Source organism: Misgurnus anguillicaudatus, chromosome 15, assembly GCF_027580225.2.
Source record: "Misgurnus anguillicaudatus chromosome 15, ASM2758022v2, whole genome shotgun sequence".
Classification (NCBI taxonomy): Eukaryota; Metazoa; Chordata; class Actinopteri; order Cypriniformes; family Cobitidae; genus Misgurnus; species Misgurnus anguillicaudatus.
This window is the reverse complement of record NC_073351.2, coordinates 16,777,306-16,801,500: the sequence shown is the minus strand read 5'-3', so window position 1 is coordinate 16,801,500 and position 24,195 is coordinate 16,777,306. Positions and strand designations below refer to the sequence as shown.

The following is a 24,195-nucleotide window of genomic DNA, read 5'->3' as shown; positions in this document are numbered from 1 at the left end:
TGCATATGTGTGTTAGAGATAAATAGATGTGTAGGAAAGGGCCTGGGTTTGGGGTTTATGTTTAATGACCATTTAATGTGCTTTAATGCTCTCAAGTGTCTCAAGCACTCAAGGAAATGTTGTTTATCCTCAGGCAAAGATATCCAATGAACTGTGGGTTACTAGCTGCCTCTTCAAATTATGCTCTGTTGTCACAGTAAAGTATCTGATGTGTGCTAAACAACAGGTGAAAATGACCTTAAAGGATTGAGTTATTGATGCAAACAAAGGCAAATGTAGTTAAAGGGATAGTTCACTCAATGTCAATGTCATCGTTTATTCACCCTCATGTTGTTCTAAACCAGTATTAGCTTCTTTGTTGAACACAAAAGAAGATATTTTGATATTGATGATAACACATAGTTGACGGTACCCACTGACTTCCATAGTATTTGTTTTTCCTATTACGAAAGTCAATGGATATGTCAACTGTGTGGTTACAATCATTTATCAAATTAATGTATCTTCTTTTGTGTTCAACAGAAAAAGACACTTAAACAGGTTTAGAGAACAGTGGCGGCTGGTACACAATATTTTTTTGGGGGGGGGCACAACAACCTGAAAATCATTAGCGGGACTAAAGTGTTTTTGAGACATACCGTAATTAATATTAAGGTATACTACAGTACTTTCTACAGTTTATCAATTCACTATTATTAATACTATTGAACATAACACATTATCATTAACTATAGTTTACTGTAGTAAATACTACAGTGTACTACAGTATTGGGGATAGTAAACAATAAAAGATATTACTTGTGCAGTGCACAGCAGCAATTGCAAACACCATCACTGATTATAATAGGTGCACATTGCTTATTACTACACTGTAAAAATTATTAGTTGATTTTACATAAACAAAATGTAGGAAAGCTGTTGAGTATAAAATAAGCAAGTAATTTCCATACTGTTACGTATCCTCTGGTACACATATGCAACAACATACGTCAAAACAACCTTTAGTACCAGAGGATATGTAACAGTATGGAAATTGCTTACTTTAAAACAGGTTTCCCCTTTTTTTTTAACAAAGCAGGTTTCCTAAATTTAATGTAAACTATTCATTTTTATAGTGTAGTGTAATCACGGTGTAAAGCTCGCGTCTTCGATCAATCGAGGTCAATCCACCAATCACAGGTCAGTCATGCAAGAACAATATTATTGCGCGATCAACAAAAGTGGGATGGTCCATCTGACCCAAGCAAATGAGAGAGCAACCTCCCGACGAGCTGGCTGGCGCCTTGCATGGCTGACACCGCCGTCGGTGTGTGAATGTGTGAGTGACTGGGTGACTGTGAGGCAACTTGTAAAGTGCTTTGGATGGCCATAGGTCTGTTATAAAAGCGCTATATGAATGCAGTCCATTTACCTTTATTATGTTAAACTCAACAGAGGAGACAGGAGTTGAGAGAAGTCAGGCAGTTGAGGAGAAGAAAGAGTTAGAAGGAGAAGAGAGGGAAATAATAGGTGAAGGGCCCTCCCAAGACAGTCAAGATGTGGCACTCACTGTGTCCGAAGGCTCAAGCTTTGCAGCCAATGACCCTGCATTATAAATGCAGAAGCCACTACTGTGATGATGAGAGGCAGAACATCTTTCTTCCAGAAGCAAATTTATTTCTCAAGTGTCATTTTTTTTGGGGGGGGTGTCCTCTGTATTTGAAAAATCCTGGCTACGGCCCTGCGTGCATATAGTCAATAATTGACCTCTGCATCTCGTCATTGCCTGCAGGGAAAGCGTCTTCCCCCTTACCTGTCTGCAGATGTTGAGGAGGGCGAGGTGTCTGATGATGACAGTGCTGATGAGATTGAAGATGACTTTAAACTGAAGAACAGCACGGTAAAACTGGAACACACAGACAGACAGACACACACACACACACACACACACACACACCTACCTATGTGCACTGAAAAAAAATAATACGCTGTATTTACTAAAAAAAAATATAGTGCATAATTTTTGCATGCACTTTTTTAAGTGAGTTTTACATGGAATTTTAAGCAATTGCAATTTTTTAAGTTTTACATGGAATTTTAAGCAATTGCTTCAAATTCCATGTAAAACTTAAAAATATAATGCATCATTTTTGCATCCACTTTTTAAGTAAATCCAGCTTATTATTTTATCAGTATATAAGTCCACTGCCTAGTTAGTTATATTTACAATTTTTTTTTTAATTATTAAGTTAATTTCCTTCTTACAAATTTTACATGATTAAATTTAGTTGAATTTACTTTCATTTAGAATTACTCACCTTTTTTGTGTTGTTTTTACTCAAATTTGGTTAAAAAACAAGAAATATTTTTTTTAAATAGAATTTACTCATTTTATTTAAATTTACTAAACCACAAAATATTTTTTACAGTGTGAGCTGTGTTGCCTTGGCTTTTCACATAGTCATTGAATGGCTAAATTTTGCTATCATTAAATAAAACAAATATAAAATACAAGTTGTTAATGGTACTGATTTGTGTGCATTATTATTAGCTTGCACAAAAAAAAAAACAATTGTGATCTCTTTAACAACGTTTTCACTCGAGGTGTTGTTGCATTGCCTCATGTGCCATCATACCATTTTCTTTGCACACATTATCATCTCTCCTGCCCTCTCTCTCTCTCTCTCTCTCTCTCTCTCTCTCCTCTCTCCACCGCTATTGAGAGTCTCTCACTGACAGATGCTATTTTGTTGTCTGGCTGCCTCCCCAAAACTGTTCTGGCTCACAGTGAGCTGTCTTTAAAAAGCGATCAATCAAGACCCGAACCCCAACAGTTTTCTGTTTTTGTTGAAATACCTCTTTAAAGACAACAGTAGCAGCATCGGAAAGTCTTGCACAAGATTACCATGACACATCATGCAGCACTGCCATTAGCACAATCCATCCAGCAACAATTTGTAAAGCTTTTGGTTTTTGACACTGATATTTAGCTTGCTTATTTTTTGCAAGACTCATTTACAGCGACAAATAGGTTTACTGGTTAAGTCATTTTTGTCAATGGTGAATTCTTTAATGGCATTTTAATGTATGCTTGCAAAATATTCATGTTGTTTTGTTAGGAGTAATTAATGTTTAATGATCCACTTTAAGAAGTCGTTACCGAGAGCCAATTAAAGGTTCCTATGCCTCATCTTATTACACGCCTATTAAACGTGTCATGAAACGCAAGAGAAACGCTGGATCTTTGCTGTAATGGCTGCTATGTAATTAGCTGATGATTTGAAGAAAGAAATAAAGATTAGTAAATAGCTTTATAACTTAGAAAATAGTCATTTTCTAGATCCAAAATTGTCTATTTTGTTGTATAGCATGCAAAAATCAGTATGCGAAATTAGCATGTATGAATCCTTAGTATGCAAAAAACAGTTTATTTAAAAATACCCTGAGATTTCTTAGTATGCATCGCATAGACACTTTTCTATCCCATGAGAACACTAAAGCTGAGGAGCTGCCAAATTCAAAAAGTGAATAAATTAATAACACTAGACAACTGTAAGCCACGCAGCTCTTTTCAAGTGTAAAAAGTACTAAGAGGTTTAATAAAAAATAAGTCTATACTGGGTTGTTGTTACCCAACTATGTGTTGAAACAATCCACAATAGGTTTGTTTATAACCCACCTATTGAGTTTTTGTCCATATTTGACCCAACCATGTGTCTAAAACAACCCAACATTTAAATTCTACTGTACGTTTGAGTACATTATATTTGTGGTTGTTGTCAGATGTCTAGAATGTATTCATACTGCACCTTACACATACTATATTTAATGCATTGTTTTAACAGTCACTAAGTAGGTATCTAATCTAATTCAGTGCAGTCTGTCACCGTATGGGATTTTGGCCGCAGGGATAATCTTATTCCTTATGAGCTCCAGATGTTTACGCCCCACTTCCCTGTTCTTGCTGTCTGCATTTCAGTCCAACGGACCGAGTCAGCACCAGGTAGAGACGCACATTAGGAAGAAACTCGACTCTCTGATGAAGGAGTCTCAGATCGGGGACAAAGAAGACACTGACAGCTTCTCCATCAGAGCTCTGCTCCGTGCCACTCACGAAGGCCTGCAGAGAAACCTGCGCAAGGTATGGCATAATCTACAGCATATTGCGAGCTAGGCACTGATGTGCTTCTGTGTAAAGATGGACGGATAGATTAAGAAGACAGGAATTTGACTAATCGGTGTAATCCTGGCATCCTTTAATTAATATTCGTTCTGCCTCCTTTCTGTTCCTATTATTAGAATTTGAACACTGTAGACATTCATTTGGATGTGCAGGGATTTTCTGTGCCCTCCAGTGTTCCTGCATAATATTTATAGACAAAACACAAAGACCCATGGAGAGAAGGATTAAATTAAGAGTCTTAATCAAGTCTCTGATGATATGTGACCCAAAAAATTCATTTGAATAGTTTACAGTACAACAGTGTGGTGTTCGACTATAAAGGAGGCAACTTCTGAGGCGATTTCTTCTCCGATCTTGTTTTTGAAGCAATCGTGATATGTTTTTACGGACGTGTTATTCCGGCAGTTGTGTTGTTTCTACACTTCCACAAGCCATTTTTCCGTCCTCACTGTCTATTGGACACAAACAGCAGTTTGTCGTTTTTCTCCATCCTAAAAATGTAACATGTTTGATATGATTGATATGGCCGAGTCAGTGCTTGTGAGCACATCGGGAGGTGTAAGATTGGATCTGTGAACGTCACACACTACATGATAATCTGTGCCGAATATGGAAACTGATCGAGGTCCTGGACCCGATTTTCTCTCAGATTCTGGAGAATAGAAAGTATGGGTAAATTGAGGCCGAAAATCTGGTAGTGTGTGCCTGACTTCAGGTTTAATTTTAGGCCTAATCCACACAGACACAGGTATTTTTATAACTGGAGTTTTTCCTCCTTTTATAACCGGAGTTTCTCTTAGGGCCCCTAAGCAGAATTTGTTTGGGGGCCCCCCTCTCACCTAATTTTTTAATTAAAAACATTTATAAAAAGAACAAAGCTGCACATTAAGTAAGGGCTGAAATTAGCATTAGGTACAGAAATCAAATCAAATGAATCATAACAATGTCTTTATTGTATGAATTAAATATAATTATAATTTTTTAGAGCTACAGAAGTGATTTTCTTTTTGTCTTGGATTGTTTGATTAACATTAATGACACAGACTTGAGTAGGTTAATTGAGGTTACTGTCTCTTTAAGAGAAGCACGGACCTGGATTCTGCCTAATCTATAAACCTAAAGACATAAACAAATGCTTTTATTGGAAAAGAATATTGTGGAGATCATTTTGTTTGTATGTGCCCTGTCAAGAACATAAAGATTTTATGTTCGCTTGCTTTCTGAAACGCGTCTCTCTCGTGGCTGCGCTATTGAGGGCACTTAAACGCGCGCGCACGCACACACACACATACAGACGGAGGACGAATTACAAACAGTGCAGCATAAAAACGTTACGTTGTTTTTCCGTGCTCTATTCCTCAAATGTATGTTAATGGACTACAGTATGACACACAGTAGCATAACTCTCTCTAAAGTTTAAACATCAAGTGTTCTGATCTCTGAAGGGCATAGTGAGGATTACGTATGACTGGAGCTGGACCAGACACATTCAACCACATTATGCGTCCATAAAGCTTCTTACTTTAGTGCCTTTTTGCAGGTTAAATGGTTTAAAATCAATCGAAATGTTAACATTTGCAAGCCTTTGAAACACGTGAAATGATAAACTTTCCCTATTTAAATTTGCGTATTAATCCGCAAATCTCATGCGACCGAACTATGGGTCGATCATGGATCAACTGCGATCTGTCACACTACTAGCTGCTGCTGCACAACTTAGTGTAACATAGTGTAAATAATCATGCAAACATATCTTTATCTTTCTCTTTTTTTCTCCTCCTCTGTCCTTTTCTTCTTTCTCTTTTCGGCACCCGAGGGATACATAGCCTACTTTTTTGTGACATGGCTTATCATTTATTACAGTTACGCGCACTTGCACGTGGCACAAATTGTCAATGCACGCGAGGTGTCTATATTGTGCATGACTTAAATGCTAGCACTGCAGACACACAGCAGTTGTCTGCAAATCAGATTTTTTTGTCTTGAATTATTCATTTATTCATTCGTATTCATTCATTCATTCATTCTTTTATATGACTTGTTTAAGTTATTTAATTGTAAAAAAACGATTAGGGGGCCCCCTGCTGGCCACGGGGCCCCAAGCAGCCGCTTAGTACTCTTATGCCTCGTGCGGGCCCTGTTTTTACAAATGACTCTCGCGGTACATTGGCATCATCCGGCTGTTGATTCTTGTGGCGCCGCATGAAGTCGAACCAACCTAATCTCTCTTTACTTCCGGTCATGGGGTATGGCAGGTAGGCGGGGTTCGGGAAAATATTGCAGCAATTAGCAAACATCAACATGACCCAACTTCTAACGATCCAATCAATTCTCGAAGGATGAATTCAAGTCCAGCCCTTACTTTTTCGCATTTCAAAAGCCGTTTCACTCGGATATACGTCACAGCGGGGAATAAGAAGACAATTGCTACTTCCGTTTCATTGTGACTTTATGTGAATGTTTGAGTAAATGTTTGCAAAATTATTTTGACAGCTTTTGTGTTGGTCTTCTAGAATTCGAAAGATGGCATGAAGAAATCTCACAGTCGATCATTTATCAGCAACCTCAAGCACAAGGTCAGAATGAATACATTTAGTCTTTTTTGTTCGTCTCTCTCTCTCTCTCTCTCTCTCTCTCTCTCTTTAGATGGGCCTCTTTGTGTCTGTCAATATTGAATTTTATGTAAATGTGTCAATTTCATTTCCTGGAAGCAGAAGTATTTGAGAATCATTATTACTGTTGCTATTATTGCAATTTTTTATATTTTTTGTAAAGAAAATGTTAAAGCGAAGAATATTCTTTACAATTTTTTTTTTACATTTTTATATGGTGGAGACATTAAATGTTGGCAGGGCATGTTGTGTGGAAGTGTCCTCTGTGTTGAGGCTGTATAATAGTATTCATACTAGTGTTGATATCTGATTTTTATTGCACGCTGTCCAGTATGATTGTGTACACAGAAAATGACATTTCTGAACTCTAGAGAGTTTCGTATTTCATCCTCTGCATTAAAACTCTCCAAGCGTGTTATTCATCTACATCTCATATATTGAATGTGATCTGTGTGTAATTCTGCACACCGGTAGCAGGTCGATAAAGCAAGCAAACACGGCATGTGGTTTTGGTTTGATCGTGAACTACTTTACCAACCCGGCACATTGATTTTTTTATTATTAAAATGTAATCAGGGTTGTCAGGGATATGTCATGGTGTCTCGTCTCTTGTGGATCGTATCTGTCATTCCTGCAGAAAGTGTGCGGGCACGCCTCATGTGCACGCGTGTAGTGTTTCCTCCCACTCTTATCATTATTGGTTGTGTTGTGTGTGTGTGTGCGTATGTGTTGTGTGTTTAGGTTGTTCTTTTGTTAGTAGTTGGTCTAAAGCCTGTAATTACTTTAGCTGTTATGCACGGCTAGGCCTAAAAAAATGTTAGATTCAAACACATGGCAAGTGTTAATTCATGTTACACGCACTTGTGTGATCATGTTAAGTATGCCCTGTAAAACAGGCCTGTGCTATTCTTTCCCTCTTTGTTGTGTGTAGGAGGAATTTCATTAATTCCCATCCAAATGCACAGGACTAAACGTGCTCTCTATGTATTTATTTAACATACTGTGTGTCTTCACAGAGACACTCCAAATCAAGGCTGAAATGTCAGAGTGTTGAAACGGATGAAGACAGCCAGCAGGAGACATCAGGACAGTTCAACAGGTGACATCTAATTGCCTAGCTGTCTAAGACATTGGTCATGCTTGTACAAGCATCTGTATGTCTGTCTGTCTATTTTTGGTTAGTAGGCATATGACTACCGCTGAATGCCTTTAAAATGAAAAAAAAAACATACTGTATGGTTTACAGTGAATGCTAATAGTCTATCAATTCTAGTGCTCCTGTATAGCTCAATAGTATTGCATTAGCAGCTCAATAGGTCATGGGTTTATGGGAACACACAAAAAATATGTGTAGATTGCAATGCACTATAAGTTGATTTGGATAGAAGTCTATCTGTAAATTTGATCATAAACATATGAAGGTTTTAAATGCAAAAACCTTTAAGTGCGTCTAAAATGTTTTCTTGTAAATGAAAATTTTTTATGCTCTTATTTTAAAAGGTCATTAGTTATTAATAAAAAATGTTATTAGTCAGTAACCTTTTTTCACTGTAGTCATTTCAGTGGTATTTAACAAATCTGACTCTCTTTTGCTGCAAAACCCTCTAAGTGCATGCAAAATCCACTTCTTTGGACAATACATATTGTAGTAAACAGTCGTGAAATCACTAAAGATGCAACTAAAAACAGTGCAAATGATAAAAGTCAAGTCAGTTAGTGCATTTAGAGGACTTTGCTGAAAAATCAATGTTGCGTTTAATGTGTTGTACCAACAAAAATTTTTTTCTGAATGACCTGAGAATGAGATTAAAGAGCACCTATCGTCCGATTCACGATTTTAAGTACATGTAAACAATATGCAAAAGGTACAAATCCCAGAGTAAACGATAACGCAAATTATCGTCTCCAACCTGAATCTCTTTTCTTGGACTACAACAAACACACGGATTGTAGGTAACAGTTTACTTCCTGGGATTGGTGATGTAGACAAGACTGACATTATCATAATTCCTCCCGCGTTGACTCACAGCCTGTAAGTTAACTTCCGTTAGCATTGCATTGTGACTGAATCTTTCAAACATGGTAAGGAGCGTCACATTTCCAGCTGACGTCTATTCAGGCCAATCACAACGTACAGATAAGCTGGCCAATCATTGACACAGAGATTTTCAAATCTGTGCGTTTTAGGAAGAGAGTAAAATCTGGAGCTACAAAAATGTACAGTATGTAGAAAAAAAGTTTTTTAACCATAAACCACGCAAACACATTGTGTTATACCAAATACACAAAATAACATTGTTTTTTTAGCAAAGAAATAGGTGTACTTTAAGTGGTTTTGGAGCAAAAGCACAGTATTTGATGAACGCATAATATTTGGTCAATATCTTTATCTAATTTTTGACAGAGGTGGCGTTTAGCAGCTTTTGCATTTGAGCTCCTCAGTATATACATAATATAAATATATTTATATTTCGTGTATAGGCTATATTATGTACTGGTCATTCTCTGCTATCTGTGTATCTTTTAGTGTTTTATTTGCTGCAGTGTCTTTTTATAGTGTTTTTCTAGCAATAAATAAGTCCAGTGGCTCTTGGTCTTTGCAAAGAGATGGTGATGCCATTCAAGCGCGCGCAAGAGAGAGAGAGAGAGAGAGAGAGAGAGAGACTTAGATGTAGTGACAAAGGGCAGAGTAAATTGAGCACAAGCACTGTTTGAAAGACCAACAGCCTGTAGCGACAGAAGATTTTGCAGACACAACATCACATGGCTCATAGTTTAACAACAGCACTGAGCAGTAGGTTAAAGGTAAATGATGTGACATAAGCCATGGCAAAAGAGAAAAGGTATTGATAAGATCATATATTTTTAGCTGCTGTTTCAGAGTCTGACTATATGAGATGGTTATGGGTTAGATATACGCAGAGCAGTGTGTTCATAGTCCATGCTTTTGTTTGTGTGTATTTGCGTCCTTTAAGGTTGTTTGTCTGTTATGTTACACTGGACTTTGATTTGTCATTATGCATGCTGCTTCTTTTCTTTAACTGTACTCTGTATGATGTGTCTGAGCACAACCAAATTTATTGCATGTAATGATGAGATGTTTCGTGAAACTTTGTCTTTTATGTGTGTTTGCCTGTAGAGGTGGAAGAAGGAGGAAAACGATAAAACTGAGCAGAGATCTGTCAGAACTTGTGGTCTTCACCAATTCTGTGGTGTCTCAGGAGTGTTTAGATGAGGGTGAGGATCATCTTTAGTTTTTTTGTTCTTCTGATTATTATCTGCTCTAGCTGATGTAAGCTGTTTTACACTAACAGTCAAATATGGGCACATATATGCTGTATATTTTATTTTGAACTAGTTTATTAAAGGAGGAATATTATGTATAATATATAAATTCTTCTCTGTTATTTCCGGACAAATTTACCATCATCTCCCCCATATCTTTTCTTGTATTTATCTTGTGTTTCTCTCCCCTGCACTTTCTCTCTTAGGTTCGCCCTATAACGTTCTGTCATTTAGTGAGACGCGATCTCAGCACCTGGTGCACCATCGAGCCGAACGCTTCTTGACTTTTAACCAGAGGCAGCTCTCTCGGATCTATCCCTCCGCCTACCGGATCGACTCCAGCAACTTCAACCCACAGACATACTGGAACGTGGGCTGCCAGTTAGGTGAGCACTCACACATGCAAATATAGAAATACATGCATGCTTTTCAAAGAGTGTGCAAGGTGCTGAGAGATTTTGGAGTCAGCTGATGGACCCAACACTTATTGAGCAAACGCTCGATGTTAAATTTCAATTGTACATTTGCTTTTCCTGTACCTCGTGCATCTTGTTTTATTTTCTTGCAAACTAAAAGAGTTAAAGGTGCTCTAAGCAAATTCACGCGTTGTAGACCATAAAACATTTTTGTTACATACAGCAAACTTCTCCTTGCTACTATCTGCTTGCTACCTGACAGCTGATCAAACTGTAAAAAAATGCGATCTCTGTAGACAGCCCAGGCTCCACAAACGGCAATAACAACACAGTGGCCAAACCTACCAACACGAAACATAACAAAGTGTTCCAGCCAATAAACGACAAGAAGGATTTGGGGGTGGGGGTTCAATCATGTAATTAGATTACTTTACAAATTACTCTCTCCAAAAAGTATTTAATTACTTATTACTAATTGCTTTCTAAATCCTATTTAGTAAATGATACGAGACTTAGTAATTAGTTAAACCCAACACTGATCATAATAATAAATGCATAACAAAAGATTTGTTGCGTAATTTCTATAAAGATTCGGATGAAGTGTAGTTATTGTCTGACGGTATTTATTACAGTCAGTTGAATACAACAAATTTAGCACTTATGACTGAGTTGACCTTTGTTACTGTCTATGTGCACATGCTATGTATTTAAACTCTTTCCTTTTCATCGCCATATGTTCCCTGCACAAACCATATGGGTCCTGGCTGACAAACTGACAGCTTAGCCAACGTGTGCACTTTTTGATACGTAGAGTCAATGTAGGAAAACACATATGCACTTTTCACATGCATACACAAATCCTTCCCAAGAGACTTCCATCTGTCTTTGTAAGCCTTACAAGCACACACACACATAAAGCATTACTTGTTTTCTCATTCTTCACATGACTAACTGTGAATGAATAACTATTATCAATGCTCCATTTCCCGGTGTGGCTGAAGAATCTGCAGGATGAAGAAACTGCACAGATGGAATGAAGCAAGGAAGATTTAGAAAGTTTAAAATCAGACAGACAAGGGAGAAATGCAAGACAAGAAAGTGTAGCAAGGTCAAGCAGATGAGTGTGCGCGTGTTTGTGTGTGCCATCATAAGGGTCCAATAAACAAGAGCGAATTGGAACTTGCGGAGGCGCAGCTGAGATCTCCTTGGTTTTTGCCCCTTGATTGTTTATTGAGTACAATGTTTACCAGGCCGGATGCAACCTCACAGTTTGTTCAGTCATCCAATTTATTTATGTTTACAGAGCTGTAAACAAATGAAATTATTTATTTGAATATGATTCATGAATAAATGAATGTAGAAAGGCAGGTAGGCAGAAAGTAAAGAGAAGATTTGAAGAAAAAATGCAAGAAAATAAGGACGAAGGAAGGAATAAAAGAAAATGTGGAGGAAAGTAAATAATAAATATAAGTGATTAAGAAAGTTCATTTTTTCTTTCACCTACAGTGGCTTTGAACTACCAGACAGAGGGCCGCATGATGCAGTTGAACAGAGCTAAGTTTATGGTGAATGGAGGCAGCGGCTATGTGCTGAAACCTGGAGCAATGAGTAAAGGTGCACATGTTCATTTGATCCACTGTGTTACTACCATAATGTATTTCTCTTTAATAAAAAGAGCTAAGTATATTTGAAATCACTGGAATATCCCTTTATGTGCAAGTCTCCAGGGATAGTAACCCTCTCTGATCATTTCCAGGCTCATTCAACCCGCTGAACGATGATCCGCTGCCTGCAAATCCAAAGAAACAGCTGGTGATAAAAATCATCAGTGGACAGCAGCTGCCCAAACCTCCTGACTCAATGCTGGGAGACCGTGGAGAGGTGAACAGATGATGTCTAAACAAAACATTTTCAACAGGTTCCAGTTCGGAGAAAGTACAATGCGTATGGGTTGATTTTATTCACAGATCATTGATCCTTTTGTGGAGGTGGAGATCATTGGCATTCCAGCCGACTGCTGTAAGGAACAAACTAGAGTTGTGGATGACAACGGTAGGATTTTAGTGTTTAGGATTTGAGAGTGGTGAGATCGTTTTCTTGTTAACCATTGGTGTGATTGTTACCGCAGGATTTAACCCTGTATGGGAAGAGACCCTGTCCTTCACACTTCACATGCCTGAGGTGGCTCTGGTGCGTTTCCTGGTCTGGGATCATGACCCCATCGGACGAGACTTTGTGGGACAGAGGACCGTAGCGTTCAGCAGTCTCATGCCAGGTGAGTCATCTATGTAAATCATTTCATGAATTGCATATAAGTAGCACGCCTTTTGAAAAGTCGTGCAATATATACGGCAAAGTCCAATTTTTGCGTGCATACGATACCCCAGTTCTTCCCGTTCACTTAATACTACACATTTTTTTGTGTCATTGTCAGTGGCGGCCGGTGACTTATTTTTTCGAGGGCGCTCGATTCAAAGTTCGTCACAACATGTTTGTAGCGTCATGTGTGTGGTTCATAATTTCGAGGTGTGTGTTGTGCGCGTCGAGTGGTCCTGTGTGCGTCACGTGTCTTGTCAAAATAGGGGTCATGTCTAAAGTGCTTATGATAAAAGGGACCCTCATGTTTGCCAGATACTCGCATAATCTCATGCGTATTCACAGTTTACTGTTAGGGAGTGTGGCATGTATTTTGTAAACGTGGGCGTCTCTTTTGTCATAAACGATTTTGATGCGTGAGCAGCAGGCATTTGTTTTGACAAAACACATGATGCACACAGGATTTCTCAAGGCGCAGAACACATATTTTGAAAAAAGGAACCACACACATGACACTACGAACACTTATTTTGAATTAGCGCCCCTCGGATGAGCAGTCACGAGCCGCTACTGGTCATCGTATGTATTTTTTCAATTTTTAAACGATTTTCGCCTGGGGTTGGTGTTAGATTTGGGATAGGATGTCATTTGATGTATAGGATTTAGAATTTTGTTTTTCTATTTTCTATTTTTAAGCCATAGTGACTTGGTGTTGGGGGTAGAATTGGGGTTTGGGTTAAAATGTCTGAAATGTAACAGAAAGTTGTTTTAACCCCAACCCCAAGCAACAAAAGTGAAAAAAAAACAAGAAATCAATCCATAAAATTACAAAAAGATGCATTGTATTAAGTGAACGGGAAGAACTATTGTATCATATGCACGCAAAATTAGACATTTCAATACGCAATTCATAAGAATGTGCTCAATTTACAGGATCTACTACTAATTCAGTTTATCTGCTTTTTAATTAGTAAAATATTAAGCAGTTCTGTCATTTTATTTTATTTAAAACCAGCAAATGTCATTTTCCATTACATCTTTGGTAACATTCTGTAGTTATGGTTTGAAAACATATTTGGTATATAGCGGCAGGCTCTCTTTTCCTGCAAAGTCAAATTCAATATCTTATATTTTACATATCTTGTGTTTATTATTTTAATAATATTTTAACACTTCATAATTTGACAATCATATTTTCATTGAATATCACACACACAATATTGCCAGCGATATTTGTCTTGATTTATTTATACACCATTTAATCATATTTCACCTCAAACTTGCTGTTTATATAGGTAAATTTGTGTAAGCATTTATGTAAAATAAATTATAAGTATTGATATGGTTTATGTTTAACTATGAATATCATACATTTAGAAAATGTCTGATTGAAATTGAAAAGGAGAACAATAAATGACATGCTAAAAATATTAAAGCAACACTATGTAGTTTCCGTGTAAAAATGACTTACAGCTCCCCCATGTGGTTGAAAAGCACAACAGTGCCTGGTATCAGACACTCTTCTGCAGGCAGGGGGAGGGGCGGGGCTGTGTGCTCTACCCTCCACCGCCACTTTCAGAGTGTGCTTGTAGCAGCTAGGAGGCATCTCAGGTTGCAGCAACAATACAACTTGTCCAGTTAAAAGTTGTTCTATCACTGAAATAATTTTAGAGACATTATTTAAATGTAAAAAAACTACATAGTGTTGCTTTAATGACAGTTTTAATATAAATGACGTTTTAAAAGTAGATTCGGGAGGAGCCTAAACATTCAGTCCTGTCAGTTAAGTGAGTTAGTCTCCACGCCTTAACAGTGATGATTCATCCGGCATCCCTCCTTCTCCCCAAATCTCCTTCTTTATTTTGCTCATTCTTCTCTCTGTACCATGGGGGTTTAAACATGGGGCTCGAGCCGAGCCTCAGGTTCGAGCTCCCTCAGAGGACAGCAAGCCAGATTTTATTTTACCATCATTCAATAGACTGAATGTGCAGGCGTACTAGTGAAAATTTTACAAATATTAAAACTTAATCAACAAAACAAAGATAAACCCATAGGATACACAAGCTACCATTTCTGGAAAAAAACAATGTGTGTAAATAATACATTGCATTTACACATAACAAAAATGGCATATAAATAAAAAAATAGAAAGAAACCAACATTAGGGTTGAGGTAAAGAAGGATAAAGAGTAAAAGCATATAATGTTGAATGGAGTGACAGCAGTCAGGTGGTGTCATAGTAAGCGTGTGATTAAAGTAATGGACACGGCTCCTGCTGAACTCTCACTGCCCTCACTGACAGACAGTCACCTATGACTTTAACTGATGCCAGACGTGCTCTTCTGCTGACATGCCGAAATACTGATGACTTCGTGTCTTCCTGTTTTCATTTCCCTTCTGAACATTCTCACAAATGCCTTTCTTCCATCCATTATCAATCATTGCTCCTCTTTCCACTCTCACAGGATATAGACACGTTTATTTGGAGGGAATGACAGAAGCATCCATTTTTGTCCATATCACAGTGCATGAAATCTATGGGAAGGTGAGCTCATGATGACACAGACATGGCCGGCATCGGCTATCCTCACATACAACAACAGACATTTTCACTAAATGTGTTGTGAAAATGCATCCAATATGAATTCTACTTTCTTATACATTTGCTGTAGTATATTGATCTTTTTTTGATGGATACTGGATTAATGTTTTGCAGGAACTTTGATTAAAAAAAAGCGTTAAAAGTTCAGCTGGTCCATTTAAAATGCAGTGTAAATGTTAAAAAATATTTTTTAACTCGTTCCCCTGCCATTGACGAGTTATCTCGTTAGTTAAGAGAAAACATTTTCTTACCAATGCCGCTTTCCTGATGAGTTTTAATGGTAATATGTCATTCCACTATTATCCACTAGATGGCGAGTCTCTTACCCAATTTATATAACAATGAAGCAAAAACTAATTTTTATTAATTTTAAACTCCATGTATGTTTTGATAATCGGTCTGAATCTGATCTCTAACGAAATTCCTTTACAAATGTGCAATTATTTCAGCTTTTTGCTCAAAATTAGGTATTTTTGAAAAACCTACCCATATTTAAGAGGTTATAAAAAGAAGACAAATGAAGATACGATGAAACATTTTTTTTCTTTCGTTTTGTTTGTTTGTTTAAAAGCAGATGATCTGTTCTTTCATTTGATATATTTGCATGTTTATATATTTATAGAAAAACATTTTACTGAAAGGCATTTTGTAAAACTTTTGTGAAAATCACACACACAAAAAAAAATGCTGGCGGGGAATGAGTTAATAAATACCTGAAATTGTAAAAATCACTTTAATATTTAATTGAAGTCTCAACTTTTACAATTTTTACTTTCCAGTGGAGTCCTTTAGTCCTCAACCCAAGCTATACCATAATGCACTTGCTAGGAGCTAATAAGGTACCCTGACTATGTAGTGTGCTGCATGAATACTGCATGAGCGTCTTCTGACCCGTGTCACTGTGATATCCTGTTCTTGCTCAGTGAACACTAAGTTGAAAATGTGCAGAACTGATTCAAAACGTTTTAAAAGCTGATTGTGTAAGTAATGCTGTTTGGTAGTGGGCGGTCAATTCTGTCTATGGCTTTGCATCCGGATTGGTTTCTAGTGACGGTTAAGTATTTTATTTTAGTGTTTCCCAACCTTTTTTGACTTACAGTATGTACATTAAGGCAAACATACTCCTTTACCAATATATTTTTATAATTTAGCACTAATTTTTTTATTATTTTGACCCAAAATCATCAGTACTGTGGGTGATAATACAGACAAATTTTTATTTTTATGCTTTATAGGTAGATCAAAGCATGGTTATGTTTTTATAACAAAACCCTTAGTAATATGCTTAGGTACCTTTGGGATACGCGGACCCCTGGTTGGGAATAACTGTGCAAGCTTTTGATGGTTGCAAAGTATTATGCTGCCACCTGTTGGTGTAAGTGTATTGTGCAATGGTTAACATCACAGTGTTGTATTTGTCCTGTGGCTGTGGTGTCTGTTAAAGCATACAGCAAAGTCGTCAAGTGTAAACTGAATGTGACATCGCATGTATGTATTGTTTTTGTCTGTGCTAACAGTTGGATTTACAGTAATCTGGGGCCCAGCATCGCTTATTTGTGATTTTTGTTTTAGGGGTGGGTGTTGGGGTAGACAGAAAATACAGGTGTGCAGCCAAACCCTTCTCACATCCTGAAATGAAAAGTTGAAGGTTTTACCCATGACACAGCATCCTCTCAGTAGTTTTAAAGGGACATTCCACTTTTTAAAAAAAATATGCTAATTTTCCAGCTCCCCTAGAGTTAGACATTTGATTTTTACTGTTTTGGAATCTATTCAGCTGATCTCCGGGTCTGGCAGTATCGCTTTTAGCATAGCTTAGCACAATCCACTGAATCCGATTAGACCATTAGCATTGCACTAAAAAATAACCAAAGAGAGAGGAAAAAATGGCTTTGGTTATTTTGTAGCATGATGCTAATTGTCTAAACAGACTCAATGGATTGTGCTAAGCTATGCTAAAAGTGCTAGCACCAGACCCAGGGATCAGCTGAATGGATTCCAAAACGGTAAGAATTAAATATTTAACTCTAGGGGAGCTGAAAAATGAGTTTCAAAAAAGTGGAATGTCCCTTTAAAAGAGCTGACGTTAATAAACATCTTTTACAAAAATTTGCTTAGTTTAAAGGTTTATTTGTTTTAATGACTTCTAGACTGCTGTGGAAACAGCTCAGGTTAATAGATAAAAAAGATCTTGTGAAATGTAATAAATTAAGAAGTAAATAAGCAAACAAATCATTCTCTATTATATTTTGCAACATCGAGGTTTGGTGGAGCTGAAATTTAAAAGGGGTAATAATAATCTTTTGGGTGCTGGGTTCCAGAAGGTTCAGAAATATTCCTAAATATTTTGAATCCTCTTTCTATCCTTTGTCTTACCTTAGGGTCGTCAGTTGCGGGGCTTCAGAGGCTTTTTTAATAGAAGTTCCAAGTCTTCAGTAGACACAAATATTGGTGTTCCACCTCGTAAGCGATCCATATCAGACCACATCCTCCGGAGAACCGCCAGTGCCCCTGCGAAAGGCCGCAAAAAGATTAAGATGCCGTTGGCTGAAGCTTCTCACGAAGGAAAACAAAGTACTGGGGACTCTCAATCTACTGAGAGAGAGAAAAGAATGGGAAACAGAAAGGTCCTTCAACATCGCCCAATCTCAATGCCTCTGGATAAGCTCCTAAATAGTAACCTCACTCTGACTTCCCCTGACCAGGAAAGCCCAGATCCTGGACCTGACACAATCATTGGTCAGTCTCTTGAATAATACTTTTATATATGTCATAATCATTTTGTGAAAGCTGATTCACAATGCTCTTATTTTATTGACACATGGGTGCAGTTAGAATGAGACATCCAGATTTTGCCAGTTCTTCAGATTCTAATAGACATCAACAATACAGCAGCTTTGTGACAGTTACTCCTTTACATGTGTGTGTTATATTTTATAACTTAAAACAGTCAATACATTCTCTATTATTTAAAGGTGTAATGTGGGTTTTTAGCGACATCTAGCAGTGAGATTGTGAATTGCAACCAACCTCAATTTTGGAACGTAAAGGGCTCGTTATAGTTTTGCGTAGGTCCTACGGCGTAGGTTCCGCGTCAGTTTTCATTTACTGTATACTTTTGCGTCATTGTCCGCGTCGACGTGCAAACACACGCGCAAACCGCTGGTAGGCAGTAACCACGCGTGTAACCACAGTAGCAGCGCGACCGTCAAAGAAGAAGAAGGTTGGCAAGTTAACCCACAAACGAAGAAGAAACAGCAACTTGTTGTGTATGATTTGAGAAGACCAGCAATGATGGAAGTAAATAAACAGCGACTTTTGTTGCAGTTTGAGTTAAATCACTCCTCAACTTGGCCCATCTTTGTTTTCAGTGTAGCAAACGGAAATACCTTTGCACAGTTTTTTTACCTAACGGAAGGGGTTCTGGTGGACCAATCACAGCGCTTTCGATCCGCGTAGACCTGACGCACTGTTAAAATTTTTGCGAGGTGCACGTCAGGCTACGGATTACCTACGGCGTAGAACTTACGCACGACTATAAATTGGGCTTAATAAGAAGCTACGGTAGCTGCCACAGGGCAATCATGTCATTGTCTGAGACAACGTAGGGACAAAATGCGCTTTGTCCATTTAGGGCTACTGTAGAAACATGGAGATGACTTCCATTTAAGGAGACCCCTTGTGTGTGTATGTATATAAAACTTATCATTCTAAGGTAATAAAAACAATACGGGTCTTTATACACAACTGACACTATAGTTAAGTAAATTATATTGTATTTCTATCAAGAGATTCTTTTAAAAGTCCCACATTGCACCTTTAATGCAAACGTATTACTTCGCTCTTTGCTAAATTTTATTGCACATGCACTTTATTGCTTTTTAAACATTGTAGTTAATTTGTCTTTCAGCCCCTTTGAAGTTTCATACTTACAGGCTTTCCTATCTTTGATATCTTAACTTGCCTTTGTCTTGTTCTGTCTTTACTGCTGTTCTTCTCTGTAGTAGAAAACTGACTAGGAAAACCCCTGCAGGTAATCAACACGCCATACTCAGGCCGACTCATCCAAAACATTCCAGTTTTAAATCATTGCTCTGATTTATGAATTATTTTTAGGGTTTTTCGTCTAATAACGCTCCTGTTTTATTAGAAAATACATAATTCATCAAAGGTGTGTGTTTGGAATAAAACAGCAGCAATGTTCAATGTACAAACTGGATGTTCCCACATTGTGCCATCAAATTTCCTTTTCACTGTCGTATTTGGTGGTACATTCCATCTGTCCTGTGCTGTGTGATGGATTGTGGTGTTGTTTGAAGGTCTGTGAGTTATTTTCTGGTATTTTCTGATAAACATGTCTTGTTAATTGTCTTCCACAGATTCCAAACAGCATGAAAAGCCCAGATCCATCTCAATGGATCTTCTCGCTGAAACCTCTGCCTTTAAAGAATCCGATGACCATGCCCTTTTTAGTCATCACATTCAGGACTGTAACACCGAGCCCAAAGAAACAAAAGAAACTCCTTACCTTGTCATTGAGGGCTGTAGGGGAAGTGTGGGCGATCCTCACAAAGAACTCCCAAAAGATGGTCTCACCCAGACTGAAGCCAAAAAAATATGTTCTTCCAAAAAGCCAGCAGACCACTGGTCAGATGCTTCAGATAGCTTGCGAACAAAAGAAAGTCAAAGGGAATCTGGCCAATTGGAATCTTCAAGAAAAAAAGTGCTAACACCCAAGTCAGCCACTTACTCCTCATCCTCTTCCTCTTCTTCATCCTCAGACACCTTTACCAAGTCTGATTCTCAAAAGGATCAATCGGACCAAAGGAGTCAAGTGTCCCTCCAGGACAGCGCTCTTTCTCGCCTTATTGATTCTGTCTCACTGGGAAATGAGAATGAAACCTGTGGGTCAATTTCTGCTCTGATTGGCCAATTTGAGATGACTGCTGAGCAGAGCACCTTATTATCAAACTTGCAACCTGCTGACCTGCGTCCGTTCAAAGTCGAGCATTCCAGCACCCCAATAAAGGTCACCCAAGAATCTGCCTGCAAAGCCTCTGAGTTAACTGACAGACCCACTAGCCCCGAAACTACTGAACTTGAGGTTTTTACCATCCTGGATGAGGAGGTGCTTTCTCCTGTATCTTCAAACAGCATTTGTCCAACGAACATCAAGAAGGACTTTGTTGCATCTTCAGTGGCCAGCAAAGTATCCTCTCCCATCAAGTCCACTGGAGGTAACGTAAGCTTGAGGTTAAACAAAAAGCAAAGGTATAACAGCCAATGCCATTCCACTGGGTCTTTGATGGACTATGAATTTGGAGGTTACAGAGAAACTTCAATCAATAGCACAGTCTCAGATCGTTTCTTATTGTGCCAAGACTCAGCAAGCAGCAGTCTGATGGAGGTGGAGATCAATGTAGATGGAGATTCCTTGGATAACACATTGACTTCTTCGAGCCAGGACCTTCAATGGTGTAATAATGTTCAAAACTCAAACCAGACTTCTTCATATCACATACCAAGACTTGAACCATCCCATCCCCACAAACCCTTGTACCATCCCTCTCCTGTTCATTCTTACTCAACGGACACATCAGTTCTTCACAGACACTACCAGTCTCCATCACACCAAAGTCTTTCTAGTACTTTTGATCAGCGCAGTCACTTAATCAATAAATCCCAGCCAAGGAGATTTCCACTTGGGACTCACAGATTAGATACCACAGAGGAGAGATACCAAAGTGGCCGTCAAGAAGAGCATTTGCCAAAAAGCTCCTTGTCCTCGGAATGCCTTGCAAGGACTCAATCCAGGCATACATCATTAGAGAGGGAGTTGTATACACCTGTATCAGACTATGACATAATGTACAACTCTGTTCCACTGCAAGACCGCCCCGCTCCTCTACGCTCATATTCTCAGCCAGCCACACACATTGAGGCCTTTCCTCCTCAGATCCACAGAGGGCTCTCCCCAACCGCTTCTTCTCAAGTCTCCAATACATGCAAGTCCAAAAGCCTTGGAGACCTGACCTCTGAAGACATTTCATGTAACTTTCAGAGCAAGTACAAGGTCATCAGCCGAAGTTTTGTCACTACCGCAATGCGAGACCAAAGACGGATGTGTGGGTCGGCCAGTCGACCGAAGTCTTCTGACCCCTTAACCGAGCAACTTCGTAAGCTTGTGACCTTAGAGCATGAGGACTATCAACGTACCCCCTCCTCATTTATTCAACCCACAACTAAACCTCTTACAGTGGTCCCCAAAAGTTCCACCGATGATCATGAGGATCCTCCACCGTTACTTTCAAGGCGGCTTTCCTCCAGGAGTCAAAGTCGAGTGCGACATATAGCCAATCGTGCGCGTGAGAAACAGCAAGACGCCTTCAAACACCGATCCACAGAAGTAGTGCTCCGCAATAAGGTCTCTTCCCAAAATCCTCAACCGAACAGACATTCTACTGGTTCATACATCGCTGGTTATTTAGATCAGCTAGGTCCTGAGGACAGAGGTTTGCCTGAAGGAGCCTGCACTACAATGCGTTATGGATATGGAGATGGCTACTATGCTGATGATTCTGTGCTCCATCATGACTTTTCCAACACATCCGAACCTGAGGTCTACTTCCTGCTTAGGCTTTGACAGTTGTGTTTATGACTGTGCATGTATTTCTCTCTATCAGTCTGAAAGGATATGTAGCAGGACACTTCCAGATTTGTGTATATATGATGTATATCACAGTTTGTGGGTTCTGCTCTTACATGTACTACCCCTGCTGTATCAAACTGATTATGTTATGAACTGTATATGTCGTCTTTGTCATTCTTAGAAAATGTATTGTTCTGAATGTGTGTTGTCTCAAGGTAAAAAAATGAAGTAAGTAACAAAATTTCTTGGGACTGTTTTGTTGCTATTTGTTCTTTTGTGTAGTACAACAAAGCCATGAAGGGGCTTCACTTTTTATTCAGTCTTCCTGCATTTGTTATTTGTATGTTTGTGTAGTTTGTACATACTTTGTTGGTAAATGTGTCCTCATTGAAAGCACTACTTCATAAAAATGCTAATAACTGTGACATTTTTTCTTTAGGAAACAGCATGTAGACATTTTCAGCATGACTATGCACAGACCTGTAGATGTTTCTGTGCTATGATTTTGCACAGAATGATTTTGTTGTATTGAATGCAATACAGCACATTTATCTGCTTGCTCTGACTTGCTTGCTTTCTATTAGTCATGAATTAAAAAAGTTTGAAATTCTTCATATTCTAAAGCTGTATGTTTAAAGTTTTATTTTTATAATTGCTTTGATACAGAGAGCAAAAAAATAACATTTGTTAGACTTAATACTTTGTTTTCTTTTTTAAGACATGGCGACTGAAATTTTCTTCACACTTCTCCTGTGCTTAAAGGCATCTAGTTTGTTGTTCTTTTAACAGTTGCTCATCAAAGATGAGTGTAAGCGTTTTCCTACCAATGCAATAAATTCTGAAATGTTTGCCATGAAGATGAAATGTTGAATTTGTGATTTCTCTTGTCTTTCAGTATCTATGGTTTATATTTAAAGGTCATGTTCTTTCTAGTCCCATTTTTAAACCCTAGTTAGTGTGTAATGTTGCTATAATAGCATAAATATACCTGCAAAATGATAAAGCTCAAAGTTCACTGCCAGGCGATATATTTTCTTTAACAGAATTCGTCTTTCAAAGCCTACAGCAAACGTCCGGTTTGGACTACAACCCTCTATTTCCTGCTTTAATGACATCAGTACAGTAGAACAGTTTTTGACTAAAATCCACCCACAAGAATATGTCAGTCACCAGCTAAGCTAACGGCAAGCTACGCTGCTATCAAATCACAACACGCTAAACAAGCTACACAATCAAAACTCAATACGTTTTCTGAAGGAGGGACTTCATAGAACAAGAAAGACGACAGCCTGTTTTGAGGACAGTGAAAACGGTGCTATACAGATAAGTAAATTGTGTGAAAAATACTGTGTTTTTTACACGTGAAACATGAACACATGATACATTGCCCACTGTACACACAATCAAAGCTTCAAAAGCAATCAAAGCACCTGCCAGCGACCCTGACGTGAGCTTCACCAAAAATAGTCATGCACAGAGTGAGTTGCCTGTTAACAATCTATTCTCAAACTCACGTAGTTTATAAGTTAGCGGATTTCGGTCTGCAGCTAAACCTTGCGAAGACAGAACTGCTAGTGTTCTCTGCTAACCCGACAATACAGCTTATCCATTCAGTTGGGCTCATCTACCATATCCTCGTCCAGTACTGTCAGGAGTATTTTCAGGATGAAGGAATGCCACCTATGATCTGGTGAACTACCAGAGAGCTCCTGATGGGTCTCTTTATCGCTAAAGTATTGGTAAAGTGAAAGGAAATCAGCTTATTATTAATGAATCAGCTATTAGATGGCTTTGAGACTTTGGGAAGACAAGAGAGGCCTCTAACATTTTTTAGTTCTTGAAAATTTCTGAGATCATTCTGAAATGGGGCAGTTACTTGTACACATTTATCTAACATATATAGAAAAAATCCTGTTGTTTTTGAAATGTATATGCATTGATAGCCAACCTTTCTTGCGCTAAAACTTTCCCAGTCTTTCTTAAACTGTGACATATATTTCATGTTCCCAGGTGCCTGTATCCATTTGTACTGCGGAGTGCCCTCCAGGGACACATAAAGCTATTAGGAAAGGATTGCCTGTGTGCTGTTTTGACTGCCTGTCTGCCCTGCTCCAATGGTGAAATAAGCAATCACACAGGTCATAAATATTCCC

General features: G+C 38.4%; 1 protein-coding gene across 1 annotated transcript in view; it reads left to right on the top strand.

Annotated features, from left to right (window-relative positions):
- The window catches only part of plch1 (phospholipase C, eta 1), a 74,246-nt gene extending 51,340 nt beyond the window's left edge, over window positions 1-22,906 (top strand). Inside the window, exons 11-24 of the mRNA XM_073853476.1 lie at window positions 1,772-1,879; window positions 3,959-4,120; window positions 6,676-6,738; window positions 7,791-7,873; window positions 9,914-10,011; window positions 10,266-10,445; window positions 11,982-12,089; window positions 12,232-12,356; window positions 12,443-12,527; window positions 12,604-12,750; window positions 15,257-15,336; window positions 16,173-16,232; window positions 17,775-18,132; window positions 19,773-22,906. Coding sequence (XP_073709577.1) covers window positions 1,772-1,879; window positions 3,959-4,120; window positions 6,676-6,738; window positions 7,791-7,873; window positions 9,914-10,011; window positions 10,266-10,445; window positions 11,982-12,089; window positions 12,232-12,356; window positions 12,443-12,527; window positions 12,604-12,750; window positions 15,257-15,336; window positions 16,173-16,232; window positions 17,775-18,132; window positions 19,773-22,036 — 3,921 coding nt within the window. The 3' untranslated portion in view covers window positions 22,037-22,906. The remainder of the gene's footprint in view (window positions 1-1,771; window positions 1,880-3,958; window positions 4,121-6,675; window positions 6,739-7,790; window positions 7,874-9,913; window positions 10,012-10,265; window positions 10,446-11,981; window positions 12,090-12,231; window positions 12,357-12,442; window positions 12,528-12,603; window positions 12,751-15,256; window positions 15,337-16,172; window positions 16,233-17,774; window positions 18,133-19,772) is intronic.
- Window positions 22,907-24,195: the final 1,289 nt, after the last annotated feature.